The 20,160-nt window shown below is 36.8% G+C and overlaps 1 protein-coding gene across 1 annotated transcript; it reads right to left on the minus strand.

Moving 5' to 3' along the window:
* Positions 1–7,062: 7,062 nt before the first annotated feature.
* LOC119917801 (nuclear GTPase SLIP-GC-like) lies at positions 7,063–14,784 on the minus strand. Its single transcript, XM_038738222.1, is given in 17 exon segments — positions 7,063–7,902; positions 8,028–8,070; positions 8,167–8,251; positions 8,344–8,425; positions 8,807–8,940; positions 9,055–9,163; positions 9,397–9,514; positions 9,595–9,752; positions 9,839–10,012; positions 11,137–11,258; positions 11,882–11,969; positions 12,063–12,147; positions 13,170–13,345; positions 13,464–13,670; positions 14,432–14,592; positions 14,595–14,634; positions 14,737–14,784. Coding segments are annotated over 16 exon segments (1,821 nt in total). The 3' UTR covers positions 7,063–7,902; positions 8,028–8,036.
* Positions 14,785–20,160: the final 5,376 nt, after the last annotated feature.

Here is a 20,160-nt window from a genome sequence, read left to right on the forward strand (position 1 = left end):
TACAGCCATGGAAAACACCTGGAAAATGAGAGAAAAAAGTAAAATGTCCTGGAAAATCTTGTGCACCGAAACTCTATAGTAATAAGTAATAAGTTGCATTATCATCTGAAGGCAAATGTTAGTCACTGCTGGCTGGTAGCTGTGGTAGTTTTTATTAGGTTTATAGATTAACATTTTCTTCTTAACTTGTTTTAAACCGTTGCACTTCTGCAGAGACAAATACATATGTGTATGACGTGAACCCTGTCTGTCATACCAGTTAGATCAACACTGAAAATGTCCTGGAAAAGGCCTGGAAAATGATCTCTAGAAAAGAGTGGGAACCCTGTGAGAGTTGGCACCTTGCATGGCAGCCACTGCCATCAGTGTTTGAATGTGTGTGAATGGGGTGAATGTGATATGTAGTGTAAGTGCTTTGGGTGGTCGGAAGACTAGAAGGCGCTATACAAACACAGTCTGGTTTCATGCTCTATCCTCAATTTTCCTGCATTTATTGTCTCCAGAAAATCAGCTCTCTACATACAGTATTTCTTTCCTTTCCCAGAGTCCTGAAGCCAAGCCAAGGCCAAAATTCTCCTGTTCCAGGCCAGTTGAACCGCCAGGGGTAACTTTATACTTCTACTTGTTTCACCATGCTTAACTTTTGTCCCTTTATCTTGTAATTGCATGCCTCATCTTGCTCTCATAGATCACATAAACTGCCATGTGTAATTTATTTGACATTCCTTACTCCACTAATAAGAAAATGTTGAGTAGCTTGTTGGGTTGCTCCTTTCCTCATTAACAATGCATTGCAATCACATGCAATACATGCCATGCATAAAACTGTAAACATAAATTTAATCACCTCTCGCTAAAGGCAACAGGGTACATAAATGTATGGATTTTAGCTTTTGCCGATGTCTTTAAAGTCATCACTGTATGACAGTGGCAGTTTCTTCTCAGGAGCTGGTACAGAAAAACCCCAGAGGAGAGAGTGAGGCGCACAGAAAACCTGAAGAAGCAGCACTCTCTGGGGTAACTGGTGACTCGACATCCATTGACCTTTGAACTTGAATTTTTAGTCTTTTAATACAAACCTTTCACCACTGAAACTCCAGTCAGCGCTGCTAATATTATGATTGTCTTTAAGCTACCTTCTGAAATTCAATGATTGTATTTACTACCACACAGCTCATTGATTTACACCATCATAATGCCATTGTTTTTTAATGTTGTATCTTTTAGTTGCAACAACTGATACAGAAAAGTCATATGTAGCTTGATACTTTGTGTGGAGGGTCAGAGTTAAAGAGAAACGAAATAGTAAAAAATATTTTATCGGTGCCTAAGAACTACGTACGAAAGCCCAGAAGGCATGTGATAAAAAAATACTGTGGATCAGTGTTCTAAGTCTAACCTGAATTGTACAATGTACAGAACTTGCTAACACATAATATATGTACTTATTTCACCTGGCAAACACAGGAGAGAAAACAATTTAGACTGGACTTTTTTGATCACCAGTATTTATTTTTTTCTCACGTGGCTCTCACAGCTTCCGTAACTATGCCTTTGCTATCTATAGTGTTTTAGCATGCATATACTTACAAACTGTGTTCATAAACATTTAGTGTGTATTTAAATATTTATGTAAGTTAATATACAAACATCAGTTTCATGCTGACAGACACATAATGTAGTTGCCATGAAAATACTAAAATACACTAAAATAGTATTTAAGTGTGTATAATTCATTCATTAGAAGTTTTGTTCAAGGGCTTGAGTACCTTTTTGGGCTTTTTTTCTTTATTTAATGGTGCTGAGTTTACAGTGCTCTGAGACATATAAATGTGTTTCAACATTTGGCTTAAATCAAAGCCAAATGGAAAAAAATGATTCTTGATGTATTTGTTTACTGACAACACTACAACACTGCACTGGTGTACTGCTACATTAATGTAGCTTCCCATAACAGGAGATTCACAGCAGATACTCAGTGTGGAGTTTCTTTCTAGTAAAACTAAATTATTAAGACCATAAAAAATGCATGCCATTTCCCTTATTTCCCACTGCCCATGTCAAGAATAAGGGGCAGACTCTGAATAAAAGAAGGTCTATGGGAACATATTATCTGACCACATGTTAACAAATTGGTACACCACTTGTTCACTGCGATACCACATTGACCTTATACTTCTGCGTCAGTAGTGTTCAGTGTTTGATGTTGTTTGCTGACAGCTCTCTTGAAAAAAAAGGTTTTTTATTTAAAATGCCAAAGTGTCATGTTTTCTATGAACAGAATAAATTCTAAAATTATGTCAATTTTCTGAACTCTGATTCATGACAAAATGAAAAGTTATTTTCTTGGAAGGTCTTAAGGCCACACACACACACAGTGGAGAGGTATGTAGATTATGCTGCATATTTTTCTGAAATTTCTGTGGACACTTTTATTTCTATGCTGACATACTGGACCATGAATGGAAAGCATTGTAACCATCATGAATCCAAGATTACACCTGCTGCCCATGTAAAGCAGAATCCCAAAAGCCTTTTACAACCCCATTTAAGCTTATTGACTTGTTGTATACATATTGAAATAACAAGAACAGCACTCACAGTAGGCACTTCACACAAATCTGTTTTTATAGCCATTTTAAGTGTAATTAAAAAAAGTTAATAGGGTTTATCTATAGTTCTTTCAGTACAGTAATGGTGAATTTTATCATGATCCAGCTGAACCATGTAGTCATCCAAAATCTTTTTACATACTAGTATTTTTGCATTGTTTTAACATTAAAAGTGTATAAACTCTTCACAAAATAATTTACAGCAATATATGCCATATAGTTTCCAGTTGAGATACAATCAAGATGTATTATATTACCTCGTGAATTTAATAGATCAGAAATCAACTCCGATAAAGAACTGGAAAGCTGTCATTGTTTCCACAGTCAGGAATGAACTTTGAACATTAGTTGACTGAATAAATATTGTTACAATGTTCTGTTAATTTAGTCTATGTGGCCCTTAAATATATCGTAGTTCCTATGTTGGCTGTTGAAGCAGTGGCGCACAGCAATATGGCTGACATTGTCATGCGGTCTGCGTGGTGAGGCAGGAGGTAGGTGGACCCAAATGCAGACACGGAAACAGGCAGGTACAGTTCAAAAGGGTTTAATCCAACAAAAAGCGAGTACACTTACAATGTAGTGGCTGAGTCCAGGAAATCTAAACAAAAGGTAAACCAACAGAAAATCCAGAGAAACAAGTAAAGATCAACTGAGTAGTAAAAGTGATCCACAAGGAAAATACAAAATCCACAAAACACTGGGAAACAGGGAGACGAAACAAGACAGAACTAAGCGGGCAATACACTGCAGAGCGTCAGAACACAACAATCACCAGATGAGGGCTGAACAGAAACACCAAACATTTATACTAGGGGTTAACGAGCAGGGCGGGGATGAGGCCTAACGAGGCACAGAGACAGCAGGGGAAAACAGACAGACACCAATAAAGCCCAAGGGAAACTAATAACCAAGAAGAAACAGAATAATATAAATAACTAATCCAGGACATAAGTAGACAGATCACAAATACTACAACTAAAAGGGAAAACAGAACGAACTACGATTAAACAGAGCACAGAGCAGACGAGGGAAAAATAACACAGAAGTACACAGACTATAAGTCTGTCACTAAGACATGAACAGAGACATAGACTAAATAACACATACTGGACAACAGGACAACAGACAGGAAAGAACCCAAAACCCAACATACCATAAGACAGAAACTTAAAAGACTACAAATAATAAGACTGAGAACCAACTAAACAAGGCAAGGAGGCATACAGCATGACAGACATGATCCATCTAGTAAATGTAATGTTGCTGTCACATGAGGCTTTGAGCTCATCTGTCTAGTTAATATTTACAGTCAGTTATAGGCAGAAATTCCAGTAATTGCATCACACTTCAGCTCCATCACCATACTCACCAATGAAACATAACCATCCACACCACATCGAAGATAATACCCAAGAGCTAGTGCTTCATAGTTTTAGACCTTCCTGATGTGACATTGCAGCTCACCAGCTAATGGTAACAATTTTGTATTTAAATAACTCCTCTGATGCGGAAGATATTTCGGACTCTTTTATAATAACTTTACCCTTCATGCACTGACAGAGATCACATGGTTTAATGAGTCTGCTCTGTTTAAACAGCTGCTATGACATAAATACCATAACAATGTCACAAAGGAATAATCAGGTTAGAAATGTTTTTAGAACATGTTGAGACCAGTACACAGCTGAGAGTGCTGCTATAGAAGATAACTTCATGGATGTATCAGATCATTATGTGTCTATGAGAAAGCTTTTTGGGGATGAGTGTTGAGTTCTTTGACCAGTGCTCATAACAGTGGCTCTCACGTGGATTTTTTCAAAAACAAATTAACAACTTACAAGCGGATAAAGTCATGCAAGAATAATGCAAATAATTTGTCCTAAAAAAGAACTTCCTTTAAGGCATATGAGGTGTGAGGTCATCCATTTGCTAAAAACACACTTCACTTATGTGTAGTTTCCTGATATGCCACTGATATTACTGATTATTTCTATCTGGGATCTCACATTTTTTGCTATAGCTATATTTACCTCTCAGAGTAAAATCTTTCATTAAAAAGCATTTGATGAGCTTATAAAATGCAAATAATAATTAAATAATATTCATATTAAAGACTAAACCAGTGGTTTACAACATTTTTGGATTGAGAGCCTTTACAAAAAAGGTAGTGTCTATATGACTTTTTAGCAGTTCCACGAAGACAGATTCCCCTCTAAACTAATTAGGTCTTATTTAAATAGCTGTTGCTGGACCAAATAAGTTAAATTATCCTATATTTCAGCTACAACAGTAAAGTGCCACTCATAGATTGTTGCATCAGTGTTAAGAATCTCATAATTCAATACATATTAATAAATCAGTCACAGGAGCAATTTGTCTGTGGGCAAAATTTTTATCCAGGAACTTTTATGTAGTACTGAAGTATTTTTTTACTGATAATACTTGTATTTCTACTCGAGTAGGATTTTAAATGCACTTGTAATGGAGTATTTAGCCATTGTGGTATTGGTACTTTTACTTAAAGTAAAGGCTCTGAGAACTTCTTACACCACTACCTTGCCTAAAACAATGGATTGCTCATGGGCATGACCCAGTTTATTGATTACTTTTAGACATCATATGACAAGATCAGTAAAACAAAGATGGAGCATACAAACGGACTCTGTCTCCATGTTGACTAGGAGGTGGATAAGTTAACATCAGCTACGTGTCAGCACAAAGCGACCTTTTTCTCTCTTTACTTGCTTGGTAAGATTGTGGCTCCACACAGCCCCACCTGCTCTAATATGATGTGGGAGTTATCTTAAAAATAATAACAGGTTGGTTGGGGCTGATTGCTTCACTCATTATGGGTACAGCTGTCTTACCATGAAACCAACTCCACTGAGAACAATGCACAGCCTGAGAGTCAGAGAAGGTCACTTCATTAATGTATCAGAACATTTTTTTCTTCTTCTTCAATTGTTCCTATCACAGCAGATTACTCCCCTTTGCACACAGCCAAAATAGACAAGCTCATGCAAACATAATGCAAACTGTTTATCCTGAAGAGGAACTAACCCATGGAGCATACAAGGCCAGCCCTGTAGTAAACACAGGGTGTTGTACTGCAACATAATGTGTCTGTGTTTGCCTGATATCATGCCAGTGATATTTCCATTTATCTTTCTTTCTGTGCTCCCAATTCCCTTTTTTAGTTTTTACTGAGATCATTTTAACAAAGCATTCAACACTGGATACCAGCAGTAACCTTGAGCGACGATGTCATGTTTCATGTATCAGAGATATTTTAAAGAGCGACTTTGCTGCTTTGGAAAATATGAATAAATTGTATTAATGTATTTTTAGGGGACTTTTTCAGCGTCCCCTTTCCTTCAAAAGCAGTATTTTAAAAAGTCATAATGATGCCCTCACTATGCATATATTATGTGTGTCCATCTTCTTGCATGAAAAAGGGGCACTTTGTTATAACATGAATACCTATCATTACCATTCATCCTATATTCATCAATAACAGGGTACATCTACTGAACCTGTTTGGACAGTAGTCATCATCAGGACATCAGCTGAACTAATATAGTTAACCAGTATGTCAGAGGTTTAGAAACTAACAGCATCAGCCATGATCAGCCAACCAATAATCTCGCTTACAGGTGGAGAAATCATTTATGGTGTTTAGGTCTACACAACCGTCATCAGATGAACAAGAATGGAATCACTTAAAAGGCATGTTAGAAGGCTCTCTCCAACACACTTGCTACACATTTCCGCAACCACAAAACAGGAGTCTTAAGGCTGCAGATACGCAGAAATTCAGAGTATTTTATACAATGCTGTCTCAATTATCTAATCACAGGACCACAACATTTGGGTCAATTGATGAATGGCACACACAAAGAGTCTCAGTATTGTAACTAGCTAAAGAAGTAAGACAGTGTAGATAAGTTTTTGTCTCTTGCTCAAGTTGTGCTACCCGCCAACAAAACAATCGCACATTTGTCTGCCCACACATTTTTAAGTTAGTGAGACAAAGCTTGAAATTCATTTATGCAGCTTTTCACAGTATAAAAGTTAATTAACTGCTCAAACTCCTGCCCCTTTGAAGACAAGTGAATGTTTTAGAAAAATAAACATGAAAAGACATTGAGGGATCCCCTTCTAAGCCCAGGCCGATGAGTGGGAAGAAGAAATAATGGTGATTACAAAATGCAGCATAAGCTAAATCCAGATCTGGCCACAAAATGTGTACAAAGGGGCAAGCGTGCAGAATTACACAGCTTTTACACATTGACACTTTCTGTTTAATGAACATCAGGCTACTGTGTGAATAAGCCTTCTAACATGCCTTTTAAGTGAAAACCTAGTTGGAAAATCATTTGTTTATCTTGAACCTAGAGAAGCTTTAAGGTAATTTTACAATACAAATGATGAAGAAGCCAAACTACACTTTCACTCAAAACCAAACTTTATTTAGGTGTATTGGACAGTTTACATGTATGCATTTAGAATTAATGCAGATCAAAACAAAACGAACAAATGAATGTTCGAACGTTTTTTGTTTTTTCCCATGATGAAGCCACTGGTTACTATCATCTAATTCTCTTTATTTCCTTTATATAAACACACACAAACCAGAATTTTGAGGTAAGCAACAGTTTTGTCATTAATAGTAAAAAGAAAAAAAGCATTCAAGATCATTCTTGGAAAAGCCTAAAGTCAAATCCACCTACACTACACTGTAATCAAGGTTTGAGGTTTAATGTGAACACCCATAAAAGCCCGGAAATTGCAGCACACCCCTCCCAATCAACCCTAATTAAAGTAATATAATAAAAACATAGATGAAAAACATTAAAAAATATTCTAGAAGAAGAAAACATTAATAAAATTATTAATAAAAACAAAAAGTCTCTGGGATGTCACAGTGGCCTAGTGGCTACGACCCGTAATAATGAAAACAGCGTCCTTGGTTAAAATCAGGCTGGGGATCTTTCCTGCACGTTATCCCCCCCCCCATATCTCTCTCTCCAAACATTTTCTGTCTATTTACAATCAATTAAAGGCAAAAACGTTCTAGCAAAAAAAAGGTAATCTAAAATCTGTCTGCATGTAATTCACAACAAGCAAACTCAAAGCACACATCAAAACAAAACTCAAAGAGAACAAAGATAACATCTTGATAAAAATGCTTGACACCAAATCCAGAGGCCTCACGCCTCAATCAGCATCCTTGCTGAGACCTTCAGTGGATAATCAGACTTCTGCTGTTTCTCTCCACTGAGCAAACCTTCAAAATTCACCAGAGAGATAAACAGTGAGGTTGTGAACAGTAATGACAAACAGTAGGCCTGTTATATCATCTATCATCTGTTTGAATGTTTGGTTTGGATCATGAGTTTCACTAAAACGTACCTGCACGTGTCACGGTGCAGCTGCTGGACCAGGTGGATCAGCGCTAGTGTAATTAAAAGTATTGTTAGCATTTTTCAGAACAGCTCATAATCAGGGCACTTATGTAACATTTTGACAAAGTTTTACCAAATTAGTTTACTTTAGTGTTTGTCCATCTGGGCTTCCTCTCAGTTCATTGTAGTATTTCTTCACCAATGCAAGCTCCTCTGTAACATCTAAAGAAACTAAAAAAAAACATACATTGATTTAGTAATTTAAATCAAATATTTACAGTATTTCTTAGTTATCATATTTGATTTTGATACGTTCCCTTTACCTGGGATTGAGACAGCATCTGTCTTGAGTGACAGGTCGATTGATTCCTGCATTGTTTCCTCCAGTGTCTGCAGGATGTCCTCCTAATTCAGCATCAAAATCTTTATCAATTCTCACTCAGAGATAAAGATTGTGCACAAGATTAACTGAATTGTACATGACTAAACTGTTTAAATACGTGTTCAGAGGGCTCCTCAGACTGGACAAAAGGGTTAATAGCTACATGAACTTTAGTATGCTTCTGTATTAGATTAATAACAATATCTGCATATTTGTTACAGTGCCTGCTGTGTTTTGTAGCAGAAGGAGCTTTCAACATAATGTATTTTCCACTTGTGTGGAAAAGGCCTTTATGTAAATGATAATTTAGAATGGTAGATAAAGATGATGATGTATATCACAACATGTTTTACTTCATCATTACAAGATCATCATCTTATTAAGTATTATAAAATATGACAAACCTCCAAGACTCTCAGACTGTCCAACATAACATTTTTAGCCTGCTCAAACATGGTGTTCTTTGAAACATTTAAGTGATCCATCATAGTGTCCTTCATGTTATTCAGCGTCCCCTTTCCTGTAAATGCTGCTGCTTCTACAATAAAACAGAAAAAAATGTTATCAACTACATTTTTCTGGACAATCATGATAAATGTTAATGTGTATTATTATTGTTTCAGGTTGTAGATGTCATAATCTTGTATCTTACTTGTATAGCATTCTTGCATAGTCGTCTGGATTGTGGTTGTTAAACTTCTGTAGATTTCTTTTTTCCCGTTCAGTATGATCTTGTTGAGTTTTGTCTTAATATTTTCCTCCTTGGATAAAATAAAGTATAGATCGACATATTTTAAATAAAATTAAGGTAATTTTTTTTTTTCAGTTTTTAAATTTTACCTAAAAAGCAGTGAAATATTTAAACAGATTTTCAGAGCAGGACCTGTGGTGTATAAAGTTTTTTTCTGCCTTGCCAACAACATATACTGGTATGATACAGATGTTTGGGTTGATTTGCTCTTGAGTTGCTCTGGATATTTATCTCATCTTTTACCTCTGTCGAGAGAAATATCAGTTGCAGTTTGAATTCTTTGTGCTTTTGAGTCAGCGTCTTTGTGTCAAGTGAAATCTTGTTGATGACCCCGTTGAATGGTCCACATGTCCCTTCATTTCTGAAACATGTTAACAAGTTGAAATATTTCATAAAAGCTAGCAACAAAGGGATTTTTGTCCTCTTTAAGTCATTTCTTACGGGAAGATCTTCTTAAATTCCTCATCAATGCTGTCGGTCAGGCATGAAGCTAAGTCCGCATTGATGTCTATTTGTTCCATATCTCTTGGTTTGTGGATGCCACCTTTCTGAGCTACACACTTCAATGACCTGTGAAAAGCGCTACCGGATACGTCTTCCTAAAACAAAACACTGACATTTAAAGACATTTTCATATGAAGTGCAAAATCAGGTGATTTGATGAAATTATAATTCAAATACCTACAGGATTTAAGACAGAGTGCAAGATTTGGTCACATGAACTTTTTGATTTTTCAACCCCCTCACTCAGGCATTTTTCAAAAGCCTTATGAGCCTCGTCCATGGCTTCTCTGACTTTATCAAGTTCATGTCTCATGTTCTCTTCAAGGTTTGTGCGCACTTTTGTTTGTTTGTCAGCCTGAAATCAAACACAACACATTTATTATTTAAAGCAATGAAATGATACTGCTGTCTGACAGTATTTATGTTTTATGTTCGGCTCATCCCTCCCTTGCTATGGTGGCCGACACACTCTGTCGGGTCTTGTGCTAAATAATCAGTGTTGGGCAAGTTACTTCCAAAATGTAATACATAATAGATTACTAGTTACTAGTTAGTAATTGGATGAATTGTCTCCCTATTAAAAAAGACCCTGTGTGCATTTACACATGAGGTACAGCATCATTACGTCATTGATTATTTAAATCACCTGATCTCCCAGCCTCGCTAATCACAAAAGTAATTTGTTTAAGCACAAACACACAGCCTATAGAAATCTATTTACGCGTGATCCATCAAGGGAGTTACCATCTTCTTAAGAGGAGCCAATCTCCCCTGTAGTTTGCAATCTCGACCATCGGATTCCCGCAACAGGAAATAACTTTCTCGGTGTTGGTGAATTATTAAAAACACCACTTTTGGGTTAAAATGCATTGTAACGCACGTTACTGACATTGTAAGGGGTAAAATATTACCTTTTCTTTAGTAATGCGTTATATTACTGCATCACAGCAATACATTGCATACACTGTAATTGCACTACTTTTGTAACACGTTACTCCCATCACTGTAAATAATACATGTGGTCCTGCATTTGTCCATATTTCACTTCTCTTCTAATAAACCAGATGACTACTATTACTGCTATTTTTACTTCTTCTTCTTCCTCGTACATATTCAACATAGTGATGAAACACACTACGTACAGTTTGTCTGATGGCGGCACAACATGGCTACTTCCATCTAAGGAGACCCGCGAATGACCCATTCTAAGGTAATAAAAACATAATGCTTCATAATGTAAGGTCTTTATACATAACTGAAAACATAGTTATGTATATTGCATTTTCTGTCACAAGATCCTCCTAAATATTACACACTGGACCTTAAAATTACTATGGTTACGGTTATCTCTGAAGAAATAAAAATTCAGAAAATCTACTACATTGATGGATATAAAATTTCTTATATTATTTTCTGTCAACATTAATGATAATTATGACACTTAAAGCCAGTTACTTATGTTTTATTACTTGATCTTACCACTTCTATAGATTTAGCCCCTTGAATCAGACAGAGAATCCCATGAGCTCCAGACACATACTTTAATGTCTCTGAGTAAGAGTCATTGAGATTTTGCAGAAATTCCTTAAGTTTGGGGATTTCTGTAAAACAAAAATCTATTAGCATCTTTCCTATTTACATGCTTTAATTTAAATGTAGTCCAACTAGAATATTTGCATTTCCTTTAAGAAAACATGTGTGATTGCTGCATCTGCTGCTGCTGTTTGTCGGCCCAGCTTCTGAAAGAGTTCCAGTGAGAAGAGCTGGAGACCCACACTTGAAGATTAAACCCAAAATAGGTAGTACTTGAATTACATTCAAGATATATGAAGGTGTTTGATTAATGGCCATAAGGTAGCTATTGATGTCATGCTTCAAAACCGTGGAAGAATATGAGTGCATAATGCTGTACAGTAGAAGTGGCCTATATCATTCAAATTGGCCTCATCCCAGAAACCCACTCTGCAATAATGCTTCTTCTATTAATGGTTTGTGTGTTATTAGCCAAAACATAGCAGCAGACCAGATGCAAACAAGAGATTCTAAGCAAAGTTATTTTATAAAAATAATTGCGAAAACGTAAACTTAATTATTATAATATATATTTTATATCACCTTGTGATGACCTCAATGCATGTCATATGTGCCAGAGTAGTGGGTGGAATATGCAATCACACAGTTCATTCTTATTTGAATTAAAGTTGTCAAAAGAAACTTCCCCTACCATTGTCATCTGGGTTTGGATGGTTTTGTTTAAGAAACTCTTTGGAGCTCACTGTGAACACTTTGAAACAGTCATCACTGAAATGATTCTGAAAAATATGTGATTGAAATTTGATTTTAAGGCAGGCTTGCAGTTGTAAACAATTTTCGTGTCAGATTTTTTATTAGTCTATAAAACTCACCTTAACCTTGCTTTGATTGTTGAATTGTTTTCTCACTTCTTCCTTGACTTTTTTAAATTTGAGAGCACGATCACCAGCAGCTGAACTATAAGAAAAGATTTTTATCAAGGCTCACAACATACAGTATTTTGAGCACTGAAACATGAAATCATAAATGTTGACTCTGATTTCTTACCCAAAGCAAAATATAATTTTTTATGTTTAACTAAGCCAGGAAAGCCTGACAAGTTTTCTAGTGTGGTATCTTTCTTTATTTATTTTTTTACCTCATTCACCTCAAGAGAAGAGACTAAAGGATGGTTGTTTTGGTAAATGTATGTCTGATGAACTGCCCAACCTCGTTTAGTGGCAAACAGCCACTTCCCTTAGCCTTTCTATGGAACCTTCGTTGGCTGTGTTTGGATAAGCCAGTCCTAAACAGGGCTGCAGCAATGCCTGTGACACGCAACTCATGGACCCTATGCATCAAAAAATATTACACTCTCTTTGTCAAATCTGAACATATGGTAATGCACATATTTTTTGGTTCCAAGTGACATACACTTTCAGAGAACATCATTATCTCTGATGTCCATCTCCAATAAACCTCTGTAAACCTTATCAGAAAGGATGCTCTTCATAAGTGCAGAACTTTACTGTGAAGTTTTCTTAAGTATCAAAATAATCCAGTAATCTGTGCATCCCTAACAAGAGCTGCAAATAGCTAATTCTGCACACTACATTTAAGTAGTTTGTCGAAATGTAAACAAATACAGGCTAAAAAACAGAGCTTAAGTTTTAACCCACATCAAACCAAACACAAATGAGATGAAAAATAAAAGGATTAAATAAAATTTATGTTGCGCTATAAATATATTTTGATATTACAGAGGCTCGACCCACATAGCGTGGGAGGCAGAAATTGGGAGAGGTTGTTGGATTGCAGTTTTCTCAATTTTGTTTTAGGTGGACCCAGAGTGTGAGACCCCTGCCCTTAAACTAAGAATAAAGTATTTACCAAAACTACATGTGCTGTTATGACATTATATGTATATTTAGTTGTGTTTATTCCTGTTAAGCTCTTGGACGCCATGTCAGGAGTGTCTAATTTGTATTTTAAGCACTTACGGACTATCCGAATCTTCAATAAGATCTGACTTAGTGCAGATAAAGTGAATTTCTTGACATTGGCCACCATTTCCCATTTTGCTACTGGTGTCTTTCAGGATGTTCCAGGCTTCTGTCTCTGATGCTGCTCGACTAATGTCAGCCACAATCCACACAGTAGAACAACTTCCAACAACCTGAATGGGCATAATCACAATTATGAATATTCTTTATCAGTGCTTTGTAATAAGATAATGCTACAGTCTCCAGCTAACACATGTAGACAATAAACAACATTTCATGTGAATAAATTACCTCTGTCCACATTTTATCTCTGCTCTTGTTACGGTCCCCATTTCCAGGAAGATCCACAAGTGTGACATTCCGGAGAATATCTTTCCCGGGCACCTTGACAGTGACACACTTCACTAGTGGCCAATACCACCTCTTTACTTCTTCACCTTCTCTGTCTTTTGAGTCGCTTCTTGTGAAATTGACAAGGTTTTCAGATAGCTCTTCAGCCTGTAATAATAAAATAAATGTGATTTTTTTTATTTTGACATTAAAAGTGCTTTACAACTTGCATGAAATAATTAGAACAAAGTAAAGAAAGAAAGATACAATAAGAGCAATTATAAAATCCTAAAAGTAACAGCAACCTTTAGCAAGGCAAAAAGTTAAAATTAGATTAATTGTAAACCTGGACTGGAGACAAATGTTCATTTCTTAGCGATGGTGAACAATTAGGTTTAAAATTTAAATCAAAATTTTTTTTTATTTGACCATGATTAAACAGATTTTCACAGTGCACAGGATTATCTGGACGGTTACTGCAACTTTAGGGGTTTTCAGACCAAACTGTTCTGGGGACTACCTGAGTTGCCCACTTGGGGAGTTCCCCCGAGTACTACATTTCTTCAAGAGCTAATTTTTTTGTTTGCATTCACAGTGAGTGAATGCAAACAAAAGTCCGACTGACAGTGAGTCAATCGGACCACAGTCACTGGTGAAAGAGAAATGTAGATTTGAGTATTGTCAGTGTGTAAACGGATGTTGTCCGAAATATAAAGGGCCTTAACTTGTTTAGGGCAGCACCAGACAGCTCAGTGTCGGTTTGCCAATGCCATGTGCAACCTTTATGAGACCTGTTTGGGCACAATGATGGAACCTGATGGGATTTTGTCTAAGTAATTATATAATGTTATTTAGTTACTAGTAATGTTCTCTTTTCATATGAAGCGTAAATTTGATGAGTATACTTTTAAGTGTTCTCTCCTTCTTACCGATTCAAATGTTAAAATCTTCTTTTTGGAAATAAGAAATTCTGAAATTTTTTCAAAATATTTGTCATCCATGAGGTTTTCAGGGGATTTGTCTTTCCATTCTTCTCCATACACTGCTGACACCTTTTCAATAAAGTCACGATAATCATCGTTGTCCTGATGTGCTTTTTCCCCAAGGAAAAACTCCAACTCTGTTTCCACTGCTGCAAAATAAAATAAAAATTGTTTAACTCAGTTTAATTAAATGGCATGTAATGTAACTATCAACTACAAACTAAGTAACAAACATATTCAGCTCACTTTACCTCTTTTGTAATGAACTCAATTTCTGCCTCATACTTTGAGCTCTGCATGTTAGCCTCCACTTTAATCACGACTGTGGTACATGCCCTGAATTCTCCAGAGGGCAAGAGATTCTTCTCCCCGATGATGGCATTTATCAAATAGCTCTTTCCAGCCCCAGTTTTACCAAAGACACCGACCAGCTCCCTCTTCTCTGTCTCCAAAACACTGATTTTATCTCTGTAATGCAAGAGTTTAAATGAGTACATTGATTAATTGGAAAATAAACAAACACTGAAAAAGGCATTTATCAATGAAGAGCCTACTCAAGCATAAATTAAAGCAACTCACTTTTAATATTAACAATGGTACAAATGACGATTTTGTGAATGTGACAGGGGTCATAGATGAAAACTATGAGGTGTCCCACACAGAATTACCATCCATATACATGTATATTCTTTTCCTCTCTCTCACACACACACCAAACGCTCTCACACACACACACACACACACTCACACACTCACACACACCTGAAACGCTCACTCACACACACACACACACCTGAAACGCTCACTCACACACACCTGAAACGCTCACACACACACACACACACACACACAACTGAAGCGCTCACACACACACACACACACAACTGAAGCGCTCACACACACACACACACACAACTGAAACGCTCACACACACAACTGAAATGCTCACGTACACACACGTGAAATGCTTTTACATACACAACTGAAAAGCTCTCACACACACAGCTGAACGCTCACACACACACACGTGAAATGCTTTTACATACACAACTGAAAAGCTCTCACATACACAACTGAAACGCTCACACAAATACAAGTGAAATGCTTTTACATACACAACTGAAACGTTGCCACACACACACACAAATGAAAACCTGACACACATACAAGTGAATTTCTATGGTTGATCCCAGCTTGCATTTCAGGTAAGTTAACATTAAAGTTATACACCAAAACTTTAAATAATGATTTATATGTTATTGATATTATACATAAATTTAAAATGCCTTAATGATTTTAAGTGTTTACTGTAATTGTGGTTTGCAACACCACAATTGTCTAAACGTGAATCAGCTTTAAACTAAGTTCTAACTGTTAAATGTCTAACAAACTATTTGAAGCAAATCAATTAAACCTGAATTCAGATTTTCACTTTAGTTATGAGTCAATAATTTGGATGTCACTTGATTATAGTGTTTCTTTTATAAGTCAATGGTAAGCTAATGTTAAGTTAAATATGGTAACATGAGCTATTTTGCTTGCATAATGGTAGCCATAGTTATTATTTCCACTTTTTGGCCTATTAAGGCATTAAAAGGCCTTCTCTACTCTACCCACTCCCTGCTAGGAAGAGCAGCAATGGATCTCCTCATTGTCCACTGTGGTTTTAAACATCTGTGTTTTATGTCCATTAAAAAAATGGTTTATGGTTTCCATTGCAATAAATTCTAAATATATTTATACTTTAGACTTATTTTGTCTTTACTACTGACATTCTGATTGTCAATTGAAAGAACCATCAACCATCACAATCGAATATTAAAGCTTAACTCTTTTGCTAAGGGAGAGCAGTCTAGTATAAGTTGAAAAGTGAAAATACTGTTTCATCTTCTGACCTTGGTCAGAAGACGAAATAGTTAAGCAGTTTTTTAACATTGTACCTTGTACTTGAAGATAACATAGGAGCCTTACACTCAACAAGGTATTGAAGAGTGCCTTGTTTGCTGCTCTCATGTACAGCAAGTCTAGTTCAAAGACAATGAGCACAAATCCAAACAAAACTGGGTAAAGTGCTTAAACAAAGAATGACCTGCTGACTGAGAAATAATGAACCCCACTAGATGTATCATTAATTGCAATGTTGCAAACTCTGAGGTATTCTCAGGCAAGTAGCCCACAGAGCAAAAACAAAAAATCAGCTGATCGAATGCACTTGTAGCAAATATGTGCTTTGTATCAGTTAATTTTTTTCACCCTTTTGCCTCACTACACACTATACAGTAAGCCAATAAACATGTAATATCCACAAGACCTACTCAAAAGGTCACAAGAAATGACACCATCTATAGAGCTTCAAAACTATTCAGTGTACAGATAATTCTTATTTTATGTAACTTCTTAGTGAATGTCACATTTGTCTCTTAAAGAATCTCTCCTTCTCTAGCTCTGCCTGGAGTCTGTCTGGTCAGAGTGCGCCTCTCTATGGCGCCTCCCAGAGCTGGTGTGCTGGCATTTGATAACTAGCAGTGGGCTAAAGCCGACCCATCTGATTAGTTTGAAATTGAGCATATACTTTGGAAGAAATCAAACTATGCGCCGATGCTTGTCAGAAGCAATAAATGAATAATGGTGTTGTACGATCAACAGTTGTTCGCTTGTATTGTGAGATGTGTGCTTTTATTTAAACAACTTCCTGTTCAACTGAAATGCCTTCCTGTTCAACTGAAATCCTCTCATGCAACGTACTGAAATGCTTTTATACAACATATTTTACTTGAGTGTGTGAGAGCGTTTCAGTTGTATGTGTGTGAGCTTTTCAACTGTGTGTGTAAAAGCATTTTACTTGTATGTGTGCGAGCTTTTCAGTATAGTATGTGAATGGGTTTGGTTTCATATGTGTATATGAGAGGAAAAGTACATGTGTATGCATGGTAATTCTGAATAATGTCCCTAGGGGCACTCATATTTTTCTGCCCACAGACTTTTTTTTTAGTCAACTCACGACTGAGTCATTTTTCGGATGCAGCAGGCAACTGATTTCAGTGAAAAAGCTCTGATAAATCATTGCTGTACCTGCCCACCACAAAATGACAAACAAACTTAGCAATTACCTGGTGAACCACGTCATTTAACAGCTAAAGCGATAATGATGTTTCCCTTAGAAGGTTGTTGAGACCAAAAACTAAAAGGATGTGAACACATTTGCATAGCAACTTATAAGTAAATGTGTTTGCAGTTTGTTTACGCTGGCCCCAAACAACCAAAAAATCTGTTAATTCAGGTTTAAATACAGGTTTCACCCAAGAAGAAATGCAACTAAATGTCAGTCATCATCCACATGTGCAGCTTTGCTTACATATGCATGAATCAAATGTGATAAATAAAATATCCTCATCCAGTTTGCTGACATGTTAGCAATTTTCCAAGCTACTTGTTGGATTTACTTTTTGCTTTACACATATCTGCCTGCCTACTTGCTTGCTACGTGTTGTTGCCTTTCCTATATGTAAGCTCATTTATGTATAATAAATTCATGTACTGTGCTTTATCTGCCCACCCTGACAATATTAATTTAATTATTTGAATTAAAAACAAAATTACATTTGTTTGCAAAGGTGGTCAGTCCTTGCAATGATCTCACAATGAGTTCAGTTTTTATACACTTTGACACAGCCGGGGATTTAATCTTAAAAGGCCATTTTATACTTTTTGGCTTTTCCCTCACATATAATGAGTTATATATCTTTTTTGTGCCTGTAATAGGTTTGCAAAGTGAAAAAGCCCAAAGTCTAGCCCAAAGTGAGTTCCCGTCTCCCACAGAAAACAAACTGCCTGAAAACAGCTTGATTGTAGTCCAGCCTTTTCTTACGCTTCCTTGTGACATCACAAAAAAACACAGTCATAATGCTTGCCTAGCAGCTTATCAGACACGCCCTCACAAACACCGGTGGAAAAACACACAGAGCTGCAGGGCACATGTGGCATGACGACCCATGCGAAGAGCATGAAACAGGATAATTTCTGTGATTTAGTATGCAAGTTAAAAGTGTTTCATGTTTTCTTACGTTTCATAAGCATTCATGTGAAGATAATGTTAATTGTAGTCAGGAATTACAGTACTGTGTTATTCATTGCCAGTGTCTGGTTAGGCAATAGTATGAGTTAACGGCCAGTAGGTGTCAGTGTCGTTACGTGAGGAGCAGAAAATGTGCAGCAGGGAAGTCTGGCGTGTGTATTTCAGATAATGACATTTTCTGTGTACAAGAGGTAAACAGAAAATCCTGTGTAGCTATCACTGGTGTTTTTCATAAGTTAAAATGTGTTTTGTGTAATATTGCAATAATATATATTTTGGTGTTATGCTGACCAAAGACTGGAAATTAATGACACATTACCATCAGAAGAGTTTAAGAGGAGGTGTAATGTTTTATTTTGTGCATTTTGAATATTTTGTCATTGTCAACAAGTCAGATAAAAACATTCTGTGTACAAGAGGTAAACGGAAACACTGTGTAGCGATTGTCAACCTAAAGTGATATTCTTGCATTTTGCAGAAAATCTTCATTAAATATGTAGCACCAGATTGAGCATTTTGACGTCATTCTGCGCCCCGCTACACACACATTGACAAGATGTCAACCTGCTGCCTCTCCTCTCCCTTCCAAACATTGGCTACCCTCCAGGCAGTCAATGGACAAAGTTGTCACCGTGATGAAGAGACAGCGCACAGTTAAAACTTTAGGGATGAAAGATGTTACAAATGAATAACTCACCACTCTGAAAGTCCAATCTATGAACTGAAGCCGTGTTTACCGGCTTTTCAGGACCCACCCTACTCTACTTCCAGGGGTGGACTGGTAATTTGGCATACCGGGCAAATGTCCGGTGGGCCGATGAACCTTTTGGGCCAGTGTAAAGTGAATTATTTATTTATATAACTTTTTTTAAAAAATGGGCCAACGACCGACACATAAAGCATTGACCGCTGCCCATTTGGGTAATTTTTTATACCGACAATTGCTGGCCCAATCACAGCCTTACTAGCCCCCACCCCTACCCTTCCCCCTCTGCTTCTTGCATGAGAGTCTTCAGACTTCTGCCGCCAAATCCATGAAAATAACCAATATGTTTGCTACTGGGGCTGCAGTAGCTTCAACATCAGTTGCAGTACCCAACATAATGCAAGCACAGGCACCTGAAGGAGTAAAGGAGAGCCAAGGCCACTGCCAGGCAGAGGAGGTGGCATGTATTAGCGAAACAGAGATTCCGGGGGGGATCTTGTAGAAGTGAGATGCATTACGACGGACGCGTTATGATCCATCCTCAGCCTGACGTCAGCACACACTGGAAAAGTCTAACAAGTGTTTCAGCAGCAGCATTTTGCCTGCCCCACGTTGTTTACTTGTTTATTTTTGATTTTTTTTTTAATCGCACCAACCAGTACCAATGTACAGTAATGACAAAATATGGTGTTTTTGAAAATTAAACCATGTAGACCTGTTCTGGTAGGCTACATATTATGGAATATGGTATAATATTGAATATGAAAAACTTATCACTTACTTCAGAGACTTATTGAGCTTGTTGTTCTCTTGGTTACATAGTCTCATTTGGACACATCTCAAGATTTCTTTCACAACACAGAGCATGTCTTCTTCTGTAAAAGTAAAGAACTG

The sequence above is a fragment of the Micropterus salmoides genome, unplaced genomic scaffold (genome assembly GCF_014851395.1).
Source record: "Micropterus salmoides isolate LMB-PRFRI ecotype aquatic unplaced genomic scaffold, ASM1485139v1 Ms_hic_scaffold_10, whole genome shotgun sequence".
Taxonomy (NCBI): domain Eukaryota; kingdom Metazoa; phylum Chordata; class Actinopteri; order Centrarchiformes; family Centrarchidae; genus Micropterus; species Micropterus salmoides.